General features: G+C 37.5%; 1 protein-coding gene across 1 annotated transcript in view; it reads left to right on the top strand.

Annotated features, from left to right (window-relative positions):
• The window catches only part of EEIG2 (EEIG family member 2), a 104,692-nt gene extending 86,547 nt beyond the window's left edge, over positions 1-18,145 (top strand). Inside the window, exons 6-11 of the mRNA XM_024119875.2 lie at positions 1,921-2,024; positions 5,354-5,449; positions 5,575-5,764; positions 5,866-5,993; positions 6,794-6,863; positions 13,003-18,145. Coding sequence (XP_023975643.1) covers positions 1,921-2,024; positions 5,354-5,449; positions 5,575-5,764; positions 5,866-5,993; positions 6,794-6,863; positions 13,003-13,045 — 631 coding nt within the window. The 3' untranslated portion in view covers positions 13,046-18,145. The remainder of the gene's footprint in view (positions 1-1,920; positions 2,025-5,353; positions 5,450-5,574; positions 5,765-5,865; positions 5,994-6,793; positions 6,864-13,002) is intronic.
• Positions 18,146-19,608: the final 1,463 nt, after the last annotated feature.

The following is a 19,608-nucleotide window of genomic DNA, read 5'->3' as shown; positions in this document are numbered from 1 at the left end:
GCAAACTAAATGCCCATCGACAGGCGAATGGATAAAGAAGATGTGGTACATATATACAGTGGAATATTACTCAGCCATAAAAAGGAATGAAATTGGGTCATTTGTAGAGACATGGATGGACCTAGGGACTGTCATACAGAGTGAAGTAAGTCAGAAAGAGAAAAACAAATATATATTAATGCATATATGCAGAATCTAGAAAAATGTCACAGATGAACTGGTTTGCAAGGCAGAAATAGAGACAGATGTAGAGAACAAACATATGGACACCAAGCGTGGAAAGCAGGGTGGTGGTGGTGGGATGAATTGGGAGATTGGGATTGACATATATACACTAATATGTGTAAAATAGATAACTAATAAGAACCTACTGTATAAAATAAATAAAATTCAAAAAAATTGATTACTTAACTTTTTAAAAAATCCATTAAAAAAAAGAAAATGTCATGGGTATTTTGATAGGGATTGCTTTAAATCTATAGATCGCTTTGGGTAGTATGGCCATCTTAACAATATTCTTCCAGTCCAAGGGCATGGGATGTCTTTCCATTTCTTTGAATCATCTTCAGTTTCCTTTATCAATGTTTATAGTTTTCAGCATATAAGTCGTTCACCTCTTTGGTTAAATTTATTCCTAGGGTTGTTTTTATTGTTTTTCTTTTTACCCAGTTTTAAACGGGATTGTTTTTTTCACTTTCTCTTTCCTATATTTCATTGTTAGTGTAAAGAAATGCAACTGATTTCTGTATATTAATCTTGTATCCTGCTACCTTTGAGTTCATTTATTTGTTCTAATAGTTTTTGTGTGGAGACAGAGGCAATATCTAGGATTCTAGTTTTGGTGACTTTTGGATTATAATGGCATTCACAGAGAAGGGGAATATAGGAAGAAAACAGATTTGGGGAAAGAGTATGAGTTTAGTTGGACAAAAACTTGCAGGATAAATATCCTGCATATCCCAATAGGATATGTAGTTTTGAAATTTAGAAGACCCTGGGATAGGAATAATCTATCAATTAAATAGGTTTAATGGCAGTCTTAAATTTCTATATTCCCAAGGACCTGAATAGCCTGAATTGAACTAATACAGTAAGATTTTAAGAATTGCCACATAATGGATCAACTTCATGATCCCCCTTCAACCGCCTTCCTATTTTATTTCAGGTGACCAAGGGATAGTCTCTAGGAAGATGTGATTTTCCTCTCAGTAACCAACTCAAAAGATTAAGGATGTTCTCTTAAAAAAAAAAAAAGAAGTTCTTAGAACTCAATCTTGCCCCCTCCCTGCTTCACACCTTCTACATGGAGATGGGAGCCTTGAATGAGGCAGTGAAAATCTATCCATCATCTACTCCCAGAGAATCCAGCCCAAAATATCAAATCTAAACAACTGGGGCTCTTTATAGACTCTCCCTGGGGCAGGTGGACTGTTTACAGGGAAGAAGGAAGAAGATAAAATCATGGATAATTTAAGTTAATGGAGCCAACAAGAGATCTTAGGCACTGGAGCCGGAGACATGAGGTATCCCCCTCCAGCTTCAACTGCCAAGGGGCTTGTGCCACCACCTCCGTCTCACAGAAACATCCCTGCCTGGCCTGAGAGTAGAGCTGACAAAGCGCCCTCCACCTACACTGCTGAGAACATACCTCCTCTCTTTTCCCAAAGCAGTGCCTTTTCTGGTCTCACTTTTTTTGTTGTGTAAAAACCCCTTTTTCCCCAGTGAATTTTATTCAGGTTTTGAGGATGTTCATACATTATTTGTTGATTTTTGTCACTTTCATCCTCAAGGAGGCAACATCACCTGACACCTTACTAACTAAGGCTGTGTAGTAACTACGCAACCAATCTCTTAACAATATTTCGAACTTTCAGATTCACCAGAAATCAAGTTCTGACCCTTAGAAATGTTTATTTACAGGCCTCCTTCTACATCAATGTCTATACCAATTGCTGGTGAATCTGAATCTCTGGAAGAAGATAGAAAAGGTGGAGAGACTCTCAAAATTCATCTTGGGATAGCAGGTATGGATGTGTCGCTTACTGGTTTTTCAGTTTGTGAGAAACAGTACTACCCTAAAAGTTTCCCAAAGTCCCTCCCAGATTTAAAATTCTGTGGGTATATATGACTTGAAATGGGCCAATAATTATCAGCAGTTTCAATTATGCAATTTTTGTTTAAGCCAATGCTTCATTTTGTCTAAAGGGTGTGTTATCCTCTGACAGCTTAAAAGCTAAATGTTGCAGTGACACTCCCACCCCCACCATTGTACGCCTCTGCTCCCCACAGAAACGACAGGACACAACAGGATTATTCCCGTTCCACATGACCAGCAGCTTCTGCCAGTCACCTCTCAGGTGGTGCTTCTCTTCCATGAATCACGTACCCTCTGTCATTGGTTCCCAAACATTAGTGCACATCAGAATCACCTGGTGGCTTGTTAAACCATAGACTGCTGACACTGCAGCCAGAGTTTTTGATTAAGTAAATCTAGGTTGGGACCTGAAAACTGCATGACTAAGTTCCCAGGTGATTCTGCTGTTCCTGCTGCTGGGCCCCAGGCCACACCTTGGGGGCCACTTCTCCAGGCAAACACCCAGTCATAGGCTGATCCCCGAGCTAAAAGCAGGTGGGGGAATGTCATGTTGGCTGGCGAAAAAGCATTTATGAGCTTCCTTTTTTCTCCCACGCCATGTGACCAGTGTTATTATTTGAAAGAATGAAAAGAAAGGTGTAGTGATGTGATTAACATTTTCACCACTTTTCAGATTGCAAAGATAAGATTTCTTATGTGTAATAAGGATTCTCAAATTTCCTTATTTGGGATCAGTGAATCCTTTGTGTACTTTTAACTCTTCCACTAGCTCCTTGTCTTCAGTATTTAAATATTATGAATTCTTTCTCATGTTGGAAACCAAACATTAATTAGCCCTACATCCTTCTCCATCTACTGCTCTCCCATACTCTCGCACTCTCCTTCCCCCACCATCCCCCACCCTCTTTCTCTCAGACTCAGGGGAGCAAGTTGTAGCCAAACTTCTAGGAAGAATATACTGCCCATTTATTCCTAAACACGTGTGGTCTGGCTTCTACATTCTGCCCTCTCTTGATGATGTCTCCAAGAACATGACTGTCAAATCCTGTGGGCATTTTTTCTGCTCTCATCTGAATAAATTGGCCATTTATTCTTTGTGGAAGCTTTCTCTTCCCTTGGCTCCTACCTCTTTTCTCTAGCTTCTCAGAGGCTTCTTTATCTTCTTCCACCTTCCTGTTAAAATATCGATACTCTCCAGGATTTGGTTCCCTCCACTCACTCTCCCTGGGAGATGGCATCTGTACCTGGGATTTAACTATCACATAAACGTAAATGTGATCATGTAAATATGAGTTAATATGTTTGATTTACAAATTCCTGTTGCCTCCAGGCCTCCATCCTGACCACAGGCACATATTTCCAAATGCTTTTTGGAAAGGTCCACTTTATGTCACATTAGACTGGAACCCATCTGTTTATCTTTTCTTCTCAGCAAGCTTCTAAGTTCTTCGTGATCAGGTCTTAATTTTTCTTTGTATCAACAGCCTAATGGCCAGGGACACAGTAGAAATTCCATGAATAGTGAATGGGTGTCCTCAGGTGTCTCAAATCCCACATACCCAGCACGTCATCTTCCTAACTCTTCCCCCTGTATTTTCTGTGGCAGTTATCCTGACACACACTTCTAGTTAGTAATTAAGTACTGTCATTTGTGCCTGCTCAGCATCTCTCAGCTGAATTATTATGAAAATCTTCACTCCTTCACCCCCTGTTCATCCTGCTGCCAAAGTGATCTTCCCAAAATGTCAATCTGGTCAAGTCACACCCTTTCTTAAAGCCATTGAATTATTTCCTTCCTTAAACCCATAGGAGAAGGTCCTTCATTAGCAGGCATCTGCTCATCTCTCTCTTTCCTTCGGTCATCTACACCACTACCCTATATGCCAACTTTACCAAACTGTTTGCTTTCCTACAGACAAGGCATGCTTTTCCCTGTGCTTTTCCGTAACTAGTCTAGCTGAGAAATTCCTATGCATTGTTAAAGACCTGGAGTTAACCTCCTCTATGAGGTTGTTCCTTCATTACCAAGTAGTGTTCGATGCATTTGTCCTTAGGAGCTCTTGATAGCTTCTTTTTGGTGCTTGTATTTTGGTACTTGCCACGTTGTATTATAACTGCTTCTACTCTAAACTGTGAAGCATATATTTTATCTTATTTATTTTGTACCCCTATATCTTGTACAGTATTGGGCACTGACCTGGTAAGAGCTTAATAAATATTTATTGAATGAATATATTTTGAAAACCAATAAATAAATGGATGAATTAAGATCTGAGCCAATGCTAGGAGTAAAGTATATAACTCTTGATATGAACCAACTCTTTTAGTTCAGAATTTGCTGTAGCCAAACATTTGGGCTTAGGACCACTGTCAAGCAGGACTAGGGATGCTGGTTTGGATTTGTACCTTACAGTCTGTCCAGAAATGAGAAACCCTTTGCAGAAGGGCCAGGTCGCTCCAGTAGCTTACTTATTTGGCAGCATTCGTTGGCCCATCTGTGTTCAATATCATTTATAGAACTGCTGCTATAATTGCTGTGTTGCTCAATTGGTTTCCTTTTGCCTCTAAGTGAAAAACAGTTCTAGTTTCCAAATATTTCACCCTAATGAAAATGGTCACCATTCTGCATTCTGTGGAAGAAGCCTAGTTCTGGAAATACATAATTGACATCTGGAATATGAACATTATTAGGAAAATAATAGAAATAGCTTTGACACTGCTTTTTTTGTACATTTACTTTGAAACTGAATACTGTAATCAATTTCTGAAGAACCTTATTCTCAGTGCTACATCACTCGCTGTGTTGATTTAAACCACAGACATTTGTCCAAATTATAGCCTAGCACCAGCATCACTAACACAAAAGTAACAAAGTGTCTACTGTCGTGATGGAATTGGGGAGCAAGATTTCCTCAAAAACCACCCAAAAACCTGGCAATTTTGTGAGAATTTATAAGAATCCATCTGACTCCTTTTTATAAGAGAAATACTAAATATAAAAACTGAAATAGTTTTATTTAAGATAAAGTGCTATTAAATCTTATGAAAAGTACTATAGCACTTCAGTAAACTGAGGTATTTAAGTTCTTTGCACAGTATTTCTTGCAGCACAGTTGTTTACATTGTACTGATTTAAAGGGATTTCTTTCACTCTGTAACTTGATAATGAACTTAGTTTCTAAAATACGTAGATTAGAATACAAATCGACCATTGACTTGTTGACAGTAATAGTAACATTATGTTATGACATATTGCAGATCTCTCAGCAAAGAGTGCCTCTGTTCCAGATGAACTTGGTGCCTGTGGACATTCTAGAACATCAAGCTATGCAAGCCAGCAGTCAAAAGTATCAGGTAGAGGCTAAGAGTGAAGTTGAATTGCTCTGAAGGGACTTGGAATTGCTATGGTGCGGGAGGAGAATGTTTGGTTGCAGTGTGTTTGATACTAGTTTTACATCCAGAGTGATTTTCTCCGACAGGGTATAGCTCTTGCCACTCCCGGTCATCTAGTTTCTCTGAGCTCTGCCACAGGAGAAATACCTCAGTGGGAAGTACATCAACAGGAATTGAAAGTATTCTAGAGCCATGTGATGAAATTGAGCAAAAGATAGCTGGACCAAATCTTGATACAGCTGATAAAGAAGATACAGCTTCAGAAACACTCAACAGGTATCATTTTGGTCTCAGTTTAAATGGAAAAAAGAAAAAAAAACACTATTTTTTCATAACATAATAAAAAAGGAGGAAATTTTTAAAAATTATTTTCAAAGATGCCCAGTGAAACAAGATTCTGTAGAATCTCAGCTGAAGCGAGTTGATGACACCAGAGTGGATGCAGATGATATTGTGGAGAAAATATTACAAAGTCAAGACTTCAGCCTAGATTCCAGTGCAGAAGGTGTGTTGATAACCATTAAGTATATATGGATGTACGTGACCAGGGTTTGTATAATCAATGTGGTCAGCAGTAAAGAGTCAGTACATTATGATACTGAGTGTTGGGTATGTGTAAAATAAATTTCACACCCATAAAAATCTGAAGATAACTTTTTAGTTCATTTGTTAATGGATATTAAATTTGGAAAAGAATTAACTTTAGTTTAAAAATATCAATTTTAAAGAAAGCTTTTATTGTATTTTTTAACGATGCATCAATGTCTGCCATGATTATATACCTTACAACAGATATCTACATCTGCTTTGTCATAACTGGGCATAAGTACCTCAAGTCACTGTTGCAATTTGGAAGGTTAGGTGGTGATCTTAAAATGATAGTGAGTAACAGAATGCCTTATTCCCTCCTTAGCATTTTCACTGAAACTGAAAATTTACGTGCCACCAATTTGAAAGTTATAATTATTCATGCTGGTGTGAATAGAGAGCAGTTAACAATGGACTTAGTTTCATTACGTAACTGGTTGTAAAGAGAAATGATTAAACCCTACTTGAGGAAATTTGTAGGAACAGCTGTCTTCTTTACTCGGCTTTAAGAAAAATAGCTTTAAGAAAGTTAACAAGAAGTACCTATTAGGATATCTTTTAAACTGCCTGTTTTAAAACATGTATGTAGTTCTTTTTTTAAGTTTTTATTTCTTTAACAAAACTGAATGTAAAATGTGAATTTATTATAATATGAATATTATTTGACAATAATCTAATAATTGTACCTATAACAAATATTGTAAATGTATATTGCAGAAGAAGGACTGAGGTTATTTGTGGGTCCTGGGGGAAGTACAACCTTTGGCAGTCATCATCTTCCAAACAGGTATGTAGTCCAAAGAGTATCTTACTAAAATAAAGAATAGACTGACTTTTTCTTTTAAATGCTCATGAGTGGAAGATGAAGGTTACAAAGTTTGTATTAGATTGAGGCTAGAAAGCACAATATTAATAGTTCCATGAGAAGAATTACAGCTCTTAGTGTAGCTCTCAGTTTTCCTTATCCTGAATATGTTTGAAATTGTATTTTATAAGTTTATTTGTTGATTTCCTTAGATGTATTTTTAGAATGTATTAGTAGAGAACTGGTAGCACTGGGCAAGCTGCAATATAAAAAGGACGTTTAGAAAAGAGTTATTAGTCTGATATCTTACAGCAAAGCAAAATTATATTTTCAGTCAGTCATCTTGTCTGTTATGAGCAGTTACACAACCACTCAGTAGCAGACACTGATATTAATCTTTTTTGTACTCTCTTTTCTGCACCCCACTAGAGCCTAACACACATATTAAGAAAAATAAGTTCGGAAAACTAATCTTCATGTTGGTAGTTATTTAGATTCAGATGAAGAAAAGGCAGCTGCCAAACTTAGCATTCTGGTTCCCAGCACTGCAGCAGATGATGGTGAGCACAGATGCTGAGGACACCTTAGAAATTCTGATCACTCCACTGCTTCCCCACAGCCTGATCCCTGTGCACCCAGTACCCAGTATTTATGTAGAATTCCAGCACAACGACAGTCTAAGTCAGAGTTGCAGGGGGAGGGAGCCCCCTTGGTCCAAGACAGTTATTTTATTCTCTAATGCTCAAAACCAGAAAGAATGTTTAATTCATTTCTTCTACCAATACTCATTTTATTGAGTACCTCCTATGCGTCCAGCACATTGCAGGGCCCAAAGGAGCAAACACCTAAAGGAGCAAACACCTACATCAGCAACTAACTACCTTCAGATGTGATAGGTGGGAATAAAAAGATGCTGTGGAGGAGGAGGTAATTTGAAAAGAGGTTTATAGAGGAGTAACACAATTTAGACCTTTTGTAACTTTCATTTACTTATCCACTTATTAAATTCAGTAACAATTTATTGGGCCAACTTGTGGGTAAGGGTGCAAAGAAGAAAGACCCAGCTCTTACCCTCAGCTAGATTATAGTCTAGCATGTGAGTTTGGAAAACTACAGCCCGTGGGCCCTGTTGGCTCACTGCCTATTTTTGTAAACAAAGTTTTATTGGAATACAACCCACCTGTTTATGTATTGTCTAAACACATTGTCTGAATTGGCTGCTTTGTGCTACAGTAGGAGCCATGAGCAGTATAACAGAGACTGTGTGGCCCTCCTAAGATATTTGTTATCTGACCCTTTCTATCAGGTGAGATAGACAAATAAACTAAATTTTATAGTAGTATGATAAATTCTATAATATATAGAAGTAGAGGAAACTCTGAGATGGCACCTCACTCAGAGAAAACTTCCTGAAAAAGTTGACACTTGAAGAGGGTCTTTGGGAAAATAAAAGATAAGTGAGCGGTTACGAAGGGGTATGTGGAAGACAGATATTCCTGGTAGTAGGAACAAATAGAAGGAACTTAACAGGCATAATAATTATAATATATAATTATATAATAGTGAATATATAATAATTATAGGCAATACTTATTGAACTTTTATTAGTTATGTGCTGAGCACCATGTGTATGTTTCATTCAATTCTCATCTCTTTCAGTACTATTATTAGTGTTTTAAAAGAGGAAACAAAGATAAAAAGAGGTTAAGGAAGTTTACCCAAGGAAGGCCTTAAAGCTAGTAAGTGTTAAAACCAAGGTCATACCCATGTCTCTTGAGTCTAAAGCCCATTCATTGTACTTAATCATTTTATCTTACTGGCTTATGAATAATATCACCTACTTAGAGAATGCCCATAAACAGGTTTTTCTAAGGAGGTGGGGCATGTGAAATGGAGCTGTGGGACATGAGGCTGGGAAGTATCTTGAAGACAGGTTGTAAAGAGCCTCCATCACCATAACAAAATGTTTACCCTTCTTGTGTACACTGGGGAGCCATTGGTCATTCTTCAGCAGGGAACTGACCTATGAGATTGGCATTTTAGAAAAGTAACTGGCCATAATTTTGAGGGTAGATAGGAGCAGGGAAAGACTAGTAGCAGGGAACAGGTAGAAGAATGGCATTTATAAGGACAATGATAGGTATGGTAGAGAAAATGTGTTTTTGAGTTAAAGAGACAGGTTCACATCTTAACCAGACTACTTTGGGAGTAAATCATTTAACTTCAGTTGAACTTAACTCTATTGAAAAATGTGATCATATGCCTACTTCATGGAGTTGTTTTAAAGTATAAATGACATGATATACTCAGTAAGCCCTAGCTATTATTATTTTAGGTGGAGAAACAGCAAAAGCTACAGTTCCAACCAAAAGGAACCAAAATAATAAACGCATGGGCTATCTCATTAGACTGCTCAGGGTCCAGTCATAGCTCTTCCACTATTGACTTCACAGTGTCAGTAAACTCTCTGTAAGCCTCATTTTCCTCACCTGTAAAATGGAAATGATAAATAAGTTACATAACTCACAGGATTTTTGTGAGGGTTAGGTTAGATCATTTATGTAAAGTTATTTAGCACAGTACCTGGCACATAAAAAGTTCTCAATATGTGCTAGCTATTTGTGTTGTTACTCAGAGAAAAGAGAGATAATTTCTAGTTGAGAGAGAATCTAGAACCTAGGATTTAAAGGCATTTATGTAGTTAAGAATTCTAGCTCCCGTCCTCCTTCCAAATGAATGTTAAAAAAAATCACCCAATACATGAAAGCCTAAAGGGACAATTAGGGGTTGAAGTAGATTCATATTACATGCTGAAGAATGTCAGAAACAATGTGTCATGGTGAAAGGAGGATGGGCCATGGAGTCAGATATGGGTTCTGTTCCTGGCTTAGCCATAATTACCCAGCTTAGCCATGATCTTGACATAGTGCATCTCTCACTTGCTACCAAAAAGACAGCTGCATCCCTGGGAGAACAACACACGCTCTGGAGTGGGCTGCCTGAGTTCAGTCCAAAGCTCCACCATTTATTAGCTGTGTGTCTTTGGTAAGTTACCTCATTCACTTCCCTCTGCCTCAGTGTCCTCACCTGTAAAATAGTGATGATAATAGAACCCACCTCATAAGAGTTAATACTGTTTAAAATTAAACGAGGGAAGACATGGTAATGCTTAGGACAAAATCTGGTATGCAGTAAACACTCAAGCACTTTATATATACTAATTAAAGGTCTGTCTTTCAGAGTTCTTATGGCAGTTAATTTGAACTGTCCAGCAAGTACTTGTACACATAGGCTCTCCATAAATAGTGGGTATTCATCAGAGAAGCTAATGTGTTAGTGTTAGATCCATTAGGTAAGATAAACTAGTAGCACAGGATGAAACCAGAATCATTTACCTAGGGCACAGAAGAGGCACAAGAACCACAGTTCCAAAAGGGAACCTGTGAGATTGAAGAGAACAGGGCAACAAGTGATAGAGACTTGGGAAGGACTGTTTGCAGTAATCCATTTTAAGTCTAGTGGATACAGCCTGGCCAGCTCAGGGCTGCTTACAGAACCCTGCATGCACCTCCTTGCTTGCCTTTGGGACATTTAACTTCTGACAAGTAGTCTGCTTTCATTTCTAATTTTATTCCTCTGTGATTTATCTTTCATCTCTGACTGCTTTTAAGCTTTTCTCTTTATCTCTGGTTTTTAGCAGTTTGGTTATGATGTGCCTTGGCGTGTTTTTCTTTGTGTTTACTCTGCTTAGGGTTCATTGAGCTTCTTGAATCTGTGGGTTTACGGTTTTCATCAGAATTGGAAATTCTGCAGCCATTATTTTTCTCCACTCCTTCTGGTACCCCGGACTTACAAATTGTAGCTCCTGCATCCCTGAGCTCTGACCTGAGTCCTCCACCGACAGAGACCACCTAGCTGTATCTGGGTCCTCCCTCCCTGCACTGTAGGCTGGGAGGGTCCAGAAGGAAATGGCTTTAGGCAGCAAGCTGAGGCAGTTTGTTTGGCTTTCCTTCTTTCTTTCCATTATCTCAGGGCCAGTCCCATGCTGCCTGTTATCCAATGTGTGAAAACTGTTGTTTCATATAGTCGATCCAGTTTTCTAGTTATTTGAAGCAGGAGCGAAAGTCTGGTTCCTGTCACTCCATCACTGCCCAAAGCAGAACCATTGTAGGGCATCTAAAAGCCTATGTGCGGTGGTGCTCACCAAGGTTCCTTCAAATTCTGATTATCTGCAGCTGTGAAAGAGTGTTCACTGGTATTCTGTTGAGGATGTTCCTATTTCTTCTTTAGAGTGCATCTCTAAGAACAGAAGTCTCTGAGCAATCAACTGAGAATTCCAATTCAGTCCTGGTGGACTAGTAACCACTACCTTACTTCCATTTTTTAGAATTTCCCCTTAAAATTCCATTAAGGGCAGAGACCAGTCATGGTAGTTGCTTCTGGTCTTACTGATCTCTGGCATACTCAGAGTGAAATGTCAGGTAGTAGTCCCTGACATCTTGACAAATGAGGAGATAGGTGCCTGGTGATAACTTTAAGCAGTAATACCCTCCCACCATGCAGTACCACTTTAGCTTTCCTCCTAACCACTCAGGAGGGGTCAATGAAAGGGTAGAATCATCCTCATCCAAAAATAAATCCAGCTCCCTCAAAAAGACACTGTGTTTACAGGTTTATAGAAAACCTTTATCAGGGGAGTTCGGGGGTTTTTTTGGTTTGGTTTGGTGTTTTTTTTTTTTGGTTGGTTGGTTGGTTGGTTTTTTTTGCCATGCTGCAAGGCTTGCAGGATCTTAGTTCCACAACCAGGGATTGAAATTGAACCCGCGCCCTTGGCAGTGAAAGCGTGGACTCCTAACCACTGGAGTGCCAGGAAATTCCCAGTTTGGATGTTTTGAGCGCTACCTGCCCTGGACTCCTTACATGGTGCCCTGCAATAAACGCTGTACTTTCCTTCAGCACCAAAAAAACAGAAACAAAAACCTTATCCTCCCAGACCAAGAAACAATAGACGGAACATGTGTTCATTCCATTATAACGTAAGGCCAAGGTACCAGGTGAATCGACAATGGAAAAAAAACAAACCTGGTGATGAGGTCTTTACTTAATTTAAGTATTTCTAAGTACTTTATTCACAAAGCTTGCAAATATTAAGTCTTTTAGTATTCTCCATATTTCATTAATAGAGGTCAGTTAGTACCTGGCATATTAGGGCAAAGGCTAAGCTGCTATAATAAAGAGACCCAAAAATAAAATGGCCAGCCTGGAGGGACAGCTTTGCCCCAGAAATGATTCACTGATGCAGGTACCTCCATTTTGTCCTTTACCATCCTCCTTACCTGTGTTATCAAAATTGCTACCAGTCCAAGGCAAGCAATGTCCCTTTAAAGCAGGTGAGGCAGAAGTTGGCATATCTCCATTCACGTTCCCTGGGGGTGAAACTTAGTCACAAGGCCACAACTGTAGACAAAGGAGTTCAGGAAATGTGGTCTCTAACCAAGCAGGCTGTCCCTAGCTAAAACCATGGAAAAGGGGAGAGTAGATGTGGGAGGACAGCCAGCAGTCCGACAAACCAAGCTCGTGAAGAAATAAAGCCCTCTTCAAGATCATTTTCCCTTTTAATCTGCATTAGCATAGATATAATTTACAATACTGACCACTTATAAAGACATTTGCATTTGACTAAGATAATTTTTGCGCTTCCTAGTTAAGTACGTTAAGACGCCACACTACTAATGCAACTGAAAACTATCATCCATTAAGTCAGCGCAAGACCTGAACTGCTAGAGTCAATATATGCTCCTGGATAAGACCGATTTTAGGATTTATATATAAACATGTTTGCCACAGTGTGTTGATAGGTAAGAATTTGGAAACATTACTAGATTACTGTGGGAATAAGTATGAGGTGATCAGGGACTAGACTAATCCCAGTGTATCAATTATCAACATTCAATACTTCAAGTACTTTCTCTCTGTGATATCTAATATAAACCTTGTGGATATCAAATCAAGTAGAAAATGCCTAATGCACTATCTCTTTGGGGACAAAATTAACTGGAAAAATCTCAGACACTACAGCTCCCAAGTTTGAAGTTTTGTTTTGTTTTTTCTCTGCTTTTAGGGTGGGGTCTGGAGCCTATGAACAAGTTGTGATCAAACGCTAGAAATCAAGCTGGTGAACTGAAGCTTCCCTGGGGGTTTAAGATGTGGGCAGTTGAGCTGTCAAGGCACTTTATTCAAGCACTTACGAGAAAGTGAACCTATTAAAAAAAAATGAGGCATGTTCATCTATCAAGAAGAAAGCCAACACTGATTTCTTCTCTGAAGGTGCGCACCACTCTCCTTTCTCACCCACCAACAGGGAACATCGGAATGGTAGTATCAGGGCAGCGTGCCACGTGTGCTTATAGGTACACAGCTTCTGTGGTCACTGCACATAATAATGAAAAGCCTGCTTTTTTTTTCAAAACATCCAGTGGGGAAAACAGCACTATACATCTGAGTACAATCTTAGTGTTGAAGTGTAAAACCTGTGATAGAAGTGCTTGACTGATTTGGGCTCTAATTTTTTAATTTTATGTTTGAGAGACAATAAGTGAAAATAACTTAAACTATAAATTTTGCCAAGAATAGATACAATTCCTGTGAAGGAAATCTTCCATATTATACTATCACGGTATTGTACTAAGTTCATTCGCTCTTTTTGATGCAATATTTGATATAAAATGTGGGTGTTCGTGATTTGGAAAAGTGTTATACTACATTTTAAACACGTAAAATGCTTAATTCTAAACGTATTAGTCATAAATTGAATAACAAATGTGAGTTATTTAAGTCTGAGATACGTGAATGGGTATAATGCTATTATTATGCAGTATGTATCATTACTTGTTAATATTAGATGAGCTACAGAACTCCCACTAGCACTATACGAGAGACCGAAGTTTAAGACTCCATATGTTAGGCTACCATAAGACACCCTAATGTAAGAGCTCTGTTAACTAACAGAATAATATCTGATGGTTTCAGGAGTCAAAATTTAGAACAACAGGAGGAAAACTGTGATATGGTCAGAAACAGAGCTGCCTTTTCTCTGTAAGCTCAGGCGTACATGAAACTGAAAATTATTCCAGGGAGGTAGTGGATAAAGGACAGAGGACAGCCGCTTGACATCACTAACATGGACCCATGGTTTTCTGTTTTCTTCTTTACTGTATCAGAAATTAGTTATTTTGAGGCAAGAATAGAATATAACATACATCAAATAGAGCTTTTAAAATAAGAATATCTGATCTGGATCCAGTTAAATAGCACAGCAGATAAACCTTAAGAGTTTCTCTGGTCTTACATGACAGTGTCTGTATGGAAAGATCTTAATTTTCTTGGAATTACTCAGTCACTGAAGAAAAATGTTGATTCTGTAGAACCAGTAATTCCCAGTCCTTACTTTCAAAACCATGTCCAAGAAATGTGGTGTGTTAGAATTACTTTGGTCTAATATTTCCATGTTGGCAAAGTAAGAGGGAAAAATATATTTTGTTTAATTTATTTTTAATATCCAGATTTAGAGGTTGGAAAATTTTTGAATAGTTCATGTTAGGTTTTTTTTATATATATATTTTAAGGATTGGGTATTCCAAATTAATTCAATACTACTTTTATAAATAGATTCTGATATTTTTTTAAAGAGATTAACACCCCATTTTAGAATATCTTGAATGTTGAAAGATAGGATTTTCTGACTCATTAGTCATGCTTTCTTATTTTTTAAGATTTGTTTTGAAGAAAAAAATTGACCTGAACATTTTAGTCTAACCAAGGAAAATATTACCTTAATGGTAAAGCCTTGCCCAAGTCTGCGAATAAACAGGTGAATTGATCCATTCGTTATATATCATGGGAAGAAAAAAACAATCAAAGAAAGTTTTTAATAGAGATGTGAAGATATTGTTTAGAGAGATATTTATTATTACGTCTTAAAAACATATTTTTCTATTTTCAAAGTATTATTTCTAGGCTATATTTTTTATTGGCACTTCTGCAGATGGTTTTGCAGTTTTGAAAGTGATAATAAAAACTAGATTGTAAGTTAGGTTCAGTGAGGACATTCTTCAGATACGTAAAAGATGCTGTGATTAGGGCACTGCCCCCATCTTACTCATCCTTGGCTGCCCTTGGCCCAATACCTTTATACAAGACTGGCTCTTGGTATTTAAGATGATATAGCATTATTTTTTAAGAACAAAATGTGGAGAGATTTTGAAAATCGTGCCTTTATAATTTGAGCAGCCACCAGATACATCTTGCTTAAGGTACTAGTAAGTATAACATATGTTTTGATAAGTAGAAACGTTAGGAAGAAAAAAAGATGACAGTGTCCGCTTTCTTCAGTGAAAGTCTGGATTTATTTTATTCTATTTTGTGTTTTGTCAGCATACTTTGCAATCAGACTTGAAAATATTTGTTAAAGGACCTAAGTGTCTTACTTTCTAGTTTTTCTTAGAGTATGTACTAGTAATATCTTAACCATATAGCTATTGAAAAAAATCTGCTTATTAAATACCAAGTCTACTTTTGGTTCCATTTTGAGTTTCAAAAATAAATCTGAAAAATTAAATCTTAATAATTTTCAACTTTTAAATATTAAATATTTTATTTTTTAATATTAAAGTCGAATTTTAAATCACCTAGTCCTGGAGAATTTGCAGATATATAACATTTTCTTTTTCTAATCTTACCCTAGAGAAAAAGATTCATGGTATTTTTAAAGCTAAGTATTTCTGATCAGATAATGAAGTGTCTTAAATACCTTGTTTGGGGGAAACACAGAGACCAGTCAGGAGCCCATTTCCTGTGACTTGTGCTGGTGACCAAGACTAGAGAGGATGTAAAGGGTAGCAAAGGGCAGAGAAGGCCCTGGGCCATTAGTGTACACTCTGATGGTTGACTCCCCCTTTGCGATGGTGGTGGTGAAGGTTTCTGTATACAGACAACTAATTTGGACTGGTACTTATAATCTGAGAAAGTCTTGACCAAGAATCCTAAAGTCCACCAACCCATTTCAGCAAAATACTATCAGAGTAATGATGTTCTAACTAGATTCTTCTGTATATGTGCTTTTTGGTTTTTTAAACGGAAACCATGAGCCACAGAGGTCCACCACTTAGCCCATTTGTTGCTAGAAGGGGAAAAAAATCTCCTACTAGCCTCCAGTCACCCATACATTCAGGTATCAGTGAGTTTTAATGTATTAAAACATCCAGAAGTATTTTTAGAATTTAAGATTTCCATGCTAACTAGACTACCTTACAAGTTCAAGCTGATGGTATTATTAAATACTTCGTTGAAGTTCTCTGAAGTGTTAGGCTTCCATTATATATGATAATGCTCTAAAAGAGACTGGGCTCATATGACAGGGTTGCATTTTATTTTAACAGATCTTTAACTGGGGCAGTTCAGAAATTATGCTTGGTCAGTTCTCTTGGCTGGTATGTCATGTTAATGTAATCTAGTACTGTAGTTGAAATTGTGTTGTGCCGTTACCCATTGTTGGCTTAGGTACTGTACATAGTCTTAATAGCTGAGATGTTAAAGAAGATGAAGTCTAAAAATACAAAGGATGAAACATGCCTATATTAACCTGTTTTAAGACTGCTTTAGATATAAAGGCCTTATTCCCTTATATATGTGACTTTTCAGAAGATAATATATACACAGTATATTTTAAATGGTCATGTGGGTGGTCTCTAGCTACTCTCCATATGACAAAACTGGCAAAATTTTTAATTTACGTGGACAACAAACTCCACATTTACAAATGTTTATGTTCATCTTATACATATAACAATGAATTCTCTTGCTGATATTCACTGACCACATCCCACATACAGAAAGACATTGAGGGTATATTCAGTTTGTTTTTTTGGAAATACATCTTACTTGGGGGATCACCTTCCTCTTAGACATTTATTTGGTCCTCTGGAAATTGATACAGTTGTGGGTAATCATGTAAATGTTTATGAAAAATTTTTTATTGAAGTGATTCCATTAGTAATCTCTAATACATGGAGAATGACCTTCATATTTATATATTTCTTTATTTTAACCACCCAACTATTAATCCAGGAAATGTTTTCCTTTTCTTTGCGAAAATTTTTTATTGTAAAATATTTGAGTAATGTAAAGGTGAATCTTATACATGTTCAATAAAAATCATATCTTAAACTTTAGAATGTTGTTTACACTTTAAAATTTCAGTTAAGATTCTGTCAGAAATCTGTCAGTTGCTTGCCAAGGAAAGAAGACCGAAGGGAAAAGACCAGCATGTAACTTCTCCCTGAGGGCTTCCCTTTATTTATGACCAGGTAGTATAGCCAGTTTACAGGCTTGAACGCCTCCAGTGAAAGACTTTTCTCTGAGACCTGAGGCAGCCCCTGCCATCCTGTGGGCATGGACTTTGGAGTAAGACAGACCTGAGTCTGAATTCAAACTCACCTCTGAACCTGTTTTCTAATCTAAGATGGTGATAATACCACCAACTCCTTTGGGTTGTGATGAAGAACACAAAAGCTAATGTAAGGAATATGCCATAGGCACTCAGTGTTTGATCAAGCCAAAATTTGTCTTTGTGTAGCTTCTACATACATACCTTAATTCTAGTGTTAGACATATGGAAGATGGTCAATAAATGTGGCACTATTAGAGGTTAAAATCATGACTTAAATGATATTTGTAGTCACCACACCCTTGTACAGACTGCTTTTCCTTTTGACTAGAATGTCCTCACAGAGAGGAAAAACAATGCCAACAAATTCTCTCTGCTGATATTCAAATTACAGCAGCAACTTCAAGTTAATAAAGAACTATGGTTCAATATGAGTTTGAACCTGATCTTTCTATGTAGATTGTCATGATTTCCCTGGACAGTGCAGATTAAGAAAGGTTACATAAGTTAAGGAGAAAGTACTCCACTTGCTGGCAGAAGCAGGGTGGGGTTATGGCCACTCTAGGGGAAACCCTCAAACCTCCTCCCCAGTACACAGGATTGTACGGGATCATCTGGGACAACTTTGTGCCGTCACAGCAGAACCTAGCAGGAGCCTCTGATCTGTCCCCTCAGACTTTTCTTTTCAATATAGTTGATGTACAATATTATGTAAGTTACAGGTGTACAACATAGTGATTCACAGTTTTTCAAGCTTATACTCCATTTATAGTTATTATAAAATATTGGCTATATTCCCTATGTTGTACAATATACCCTTGTAGTTTATTTTATACATAATAGTTTGTACATTTTAATCCCCTACCCGTCTTGCCCCTCCCGCCTTTCCTCTCCCCTCTGGTAACCACTACTCTGTTCTCTGTAAGTTTGTTTCTTTGTTATATTCACTAGTTTATTTTTTAGATTCCACATAAAAGTCATATCATACAGTATTTGTCTTTCTCTGTCTGACTTACTTCACTTAGCGTGAACCCTCCAAGTCCATCCATGTTGTTGCAAATGGCAAGATTTCATGGTTTATGGCTGAGTAGTATTCCATTTGTATATATACCATGTCTTCTTTATCCATTCATCTGTTGATGGGCACTTGGGCTGCTTCCATATCTTGGCAACTGTAAATAATGCTTCTTTGAACATTGGGGTGCATTTATGTTTTCAAATTAGTGTTTTCATTTTTTTCATATATATACCCAAGAGTGGAATTGCTGGGTCATATGGTAGTTCTATTTTTAGTTTTTTGAGAAACTGCCATACTGTTTCCCACTGCGGCTACACTAATTTACATTCCCACCAATAGTGTACGAGGGTTCCCTTTTATACATTCTCTCAAGTATTTGTTTTTTGTGTTCTTGATGATAGCCATTCTGACAAGTGTGAGGTGGTATCTCATTGTGGTTTTGATTTGCATTTCTCTGATGATTAGCAACGTTGAGTACCTTTTCATGTGCCTCTTGGCCATCTGTATATCTTCTTTGGAAAAACATCTATTCAGGTCTTCTGTCCATTTTTTAACCAGGTTGTTTGGGGTTTTTTTGATGTTGAGTTTTATGAGCTCTTTATATATGTTGGATATTAACCCCTTATCAGTCATATCATTTGCAACTATTTTCTCCCATTCGTAGGTTGTCTTTTCATTGATGGTTTCCTCTGCTGTGCATAAGCTTTTACATTTGATTAGGTCTCATTTGTTTATTTTTGCTTTTATTTCTATTGCCATGGTAGACTGACCTAAGAAAACATTGCTATGATTTATGTCAGAGAATGTTTCACCTATGTTCTCTTCTAGGAGTTTTATGGCATTGTGTCTTATATTTAGATCTTTAAACCGTTTTGAGTTTATCTTTGTACGTGATGTGAGGGAGTTCTAATTTCATTGATTGATAGGTAAGCTGTCCAGCTTGCACACCACCACTTGTTGAAGAGACTGTATTTTCTCCATCATATATTCTTACCTCCTTTGTCATAGGTTAACTGAGCGTAGGTGTGTGGGTTTATTTCTGGGATCTGTATTCTGTTCCCTTAATCTGTTTGTCTGTTTTCATGCCAACACCACACTATTTTGATTACTGTAGCTTTGTAGTATAGTCTGAAGTCTGGAAAGGTTATGCCTCCAGCTTTGCTCTTTTTCCTCAGGATTGTTTTGGCAATTCTGGGTCTTTTGTGTTTCCATACAAATTTTTACATTTTTGTTCTAGTTCTGTGACTAATGTCCTTGGTTGTTTG

This window comes from Physeter macrocephalus, chromosome 4 (genome assembly GCF_002837175.3).
Source record: "Physeter macrocephalus isolate SW-GA chromosome 4, ASM283717v5, whole genome shotgun sequence".
Taxonomy (NCBI): Eukaryota; Metazoa; Chordata; class Mammalia; order Artiodactyla; family Physeteridae; genus Physeter; species Physeter macrocephalus.
The sequence above is the reverse complement of the archived record's forward strand: the minus strand, read 5'-3'. Positions and strand labels throughout refer to the sequence as shown.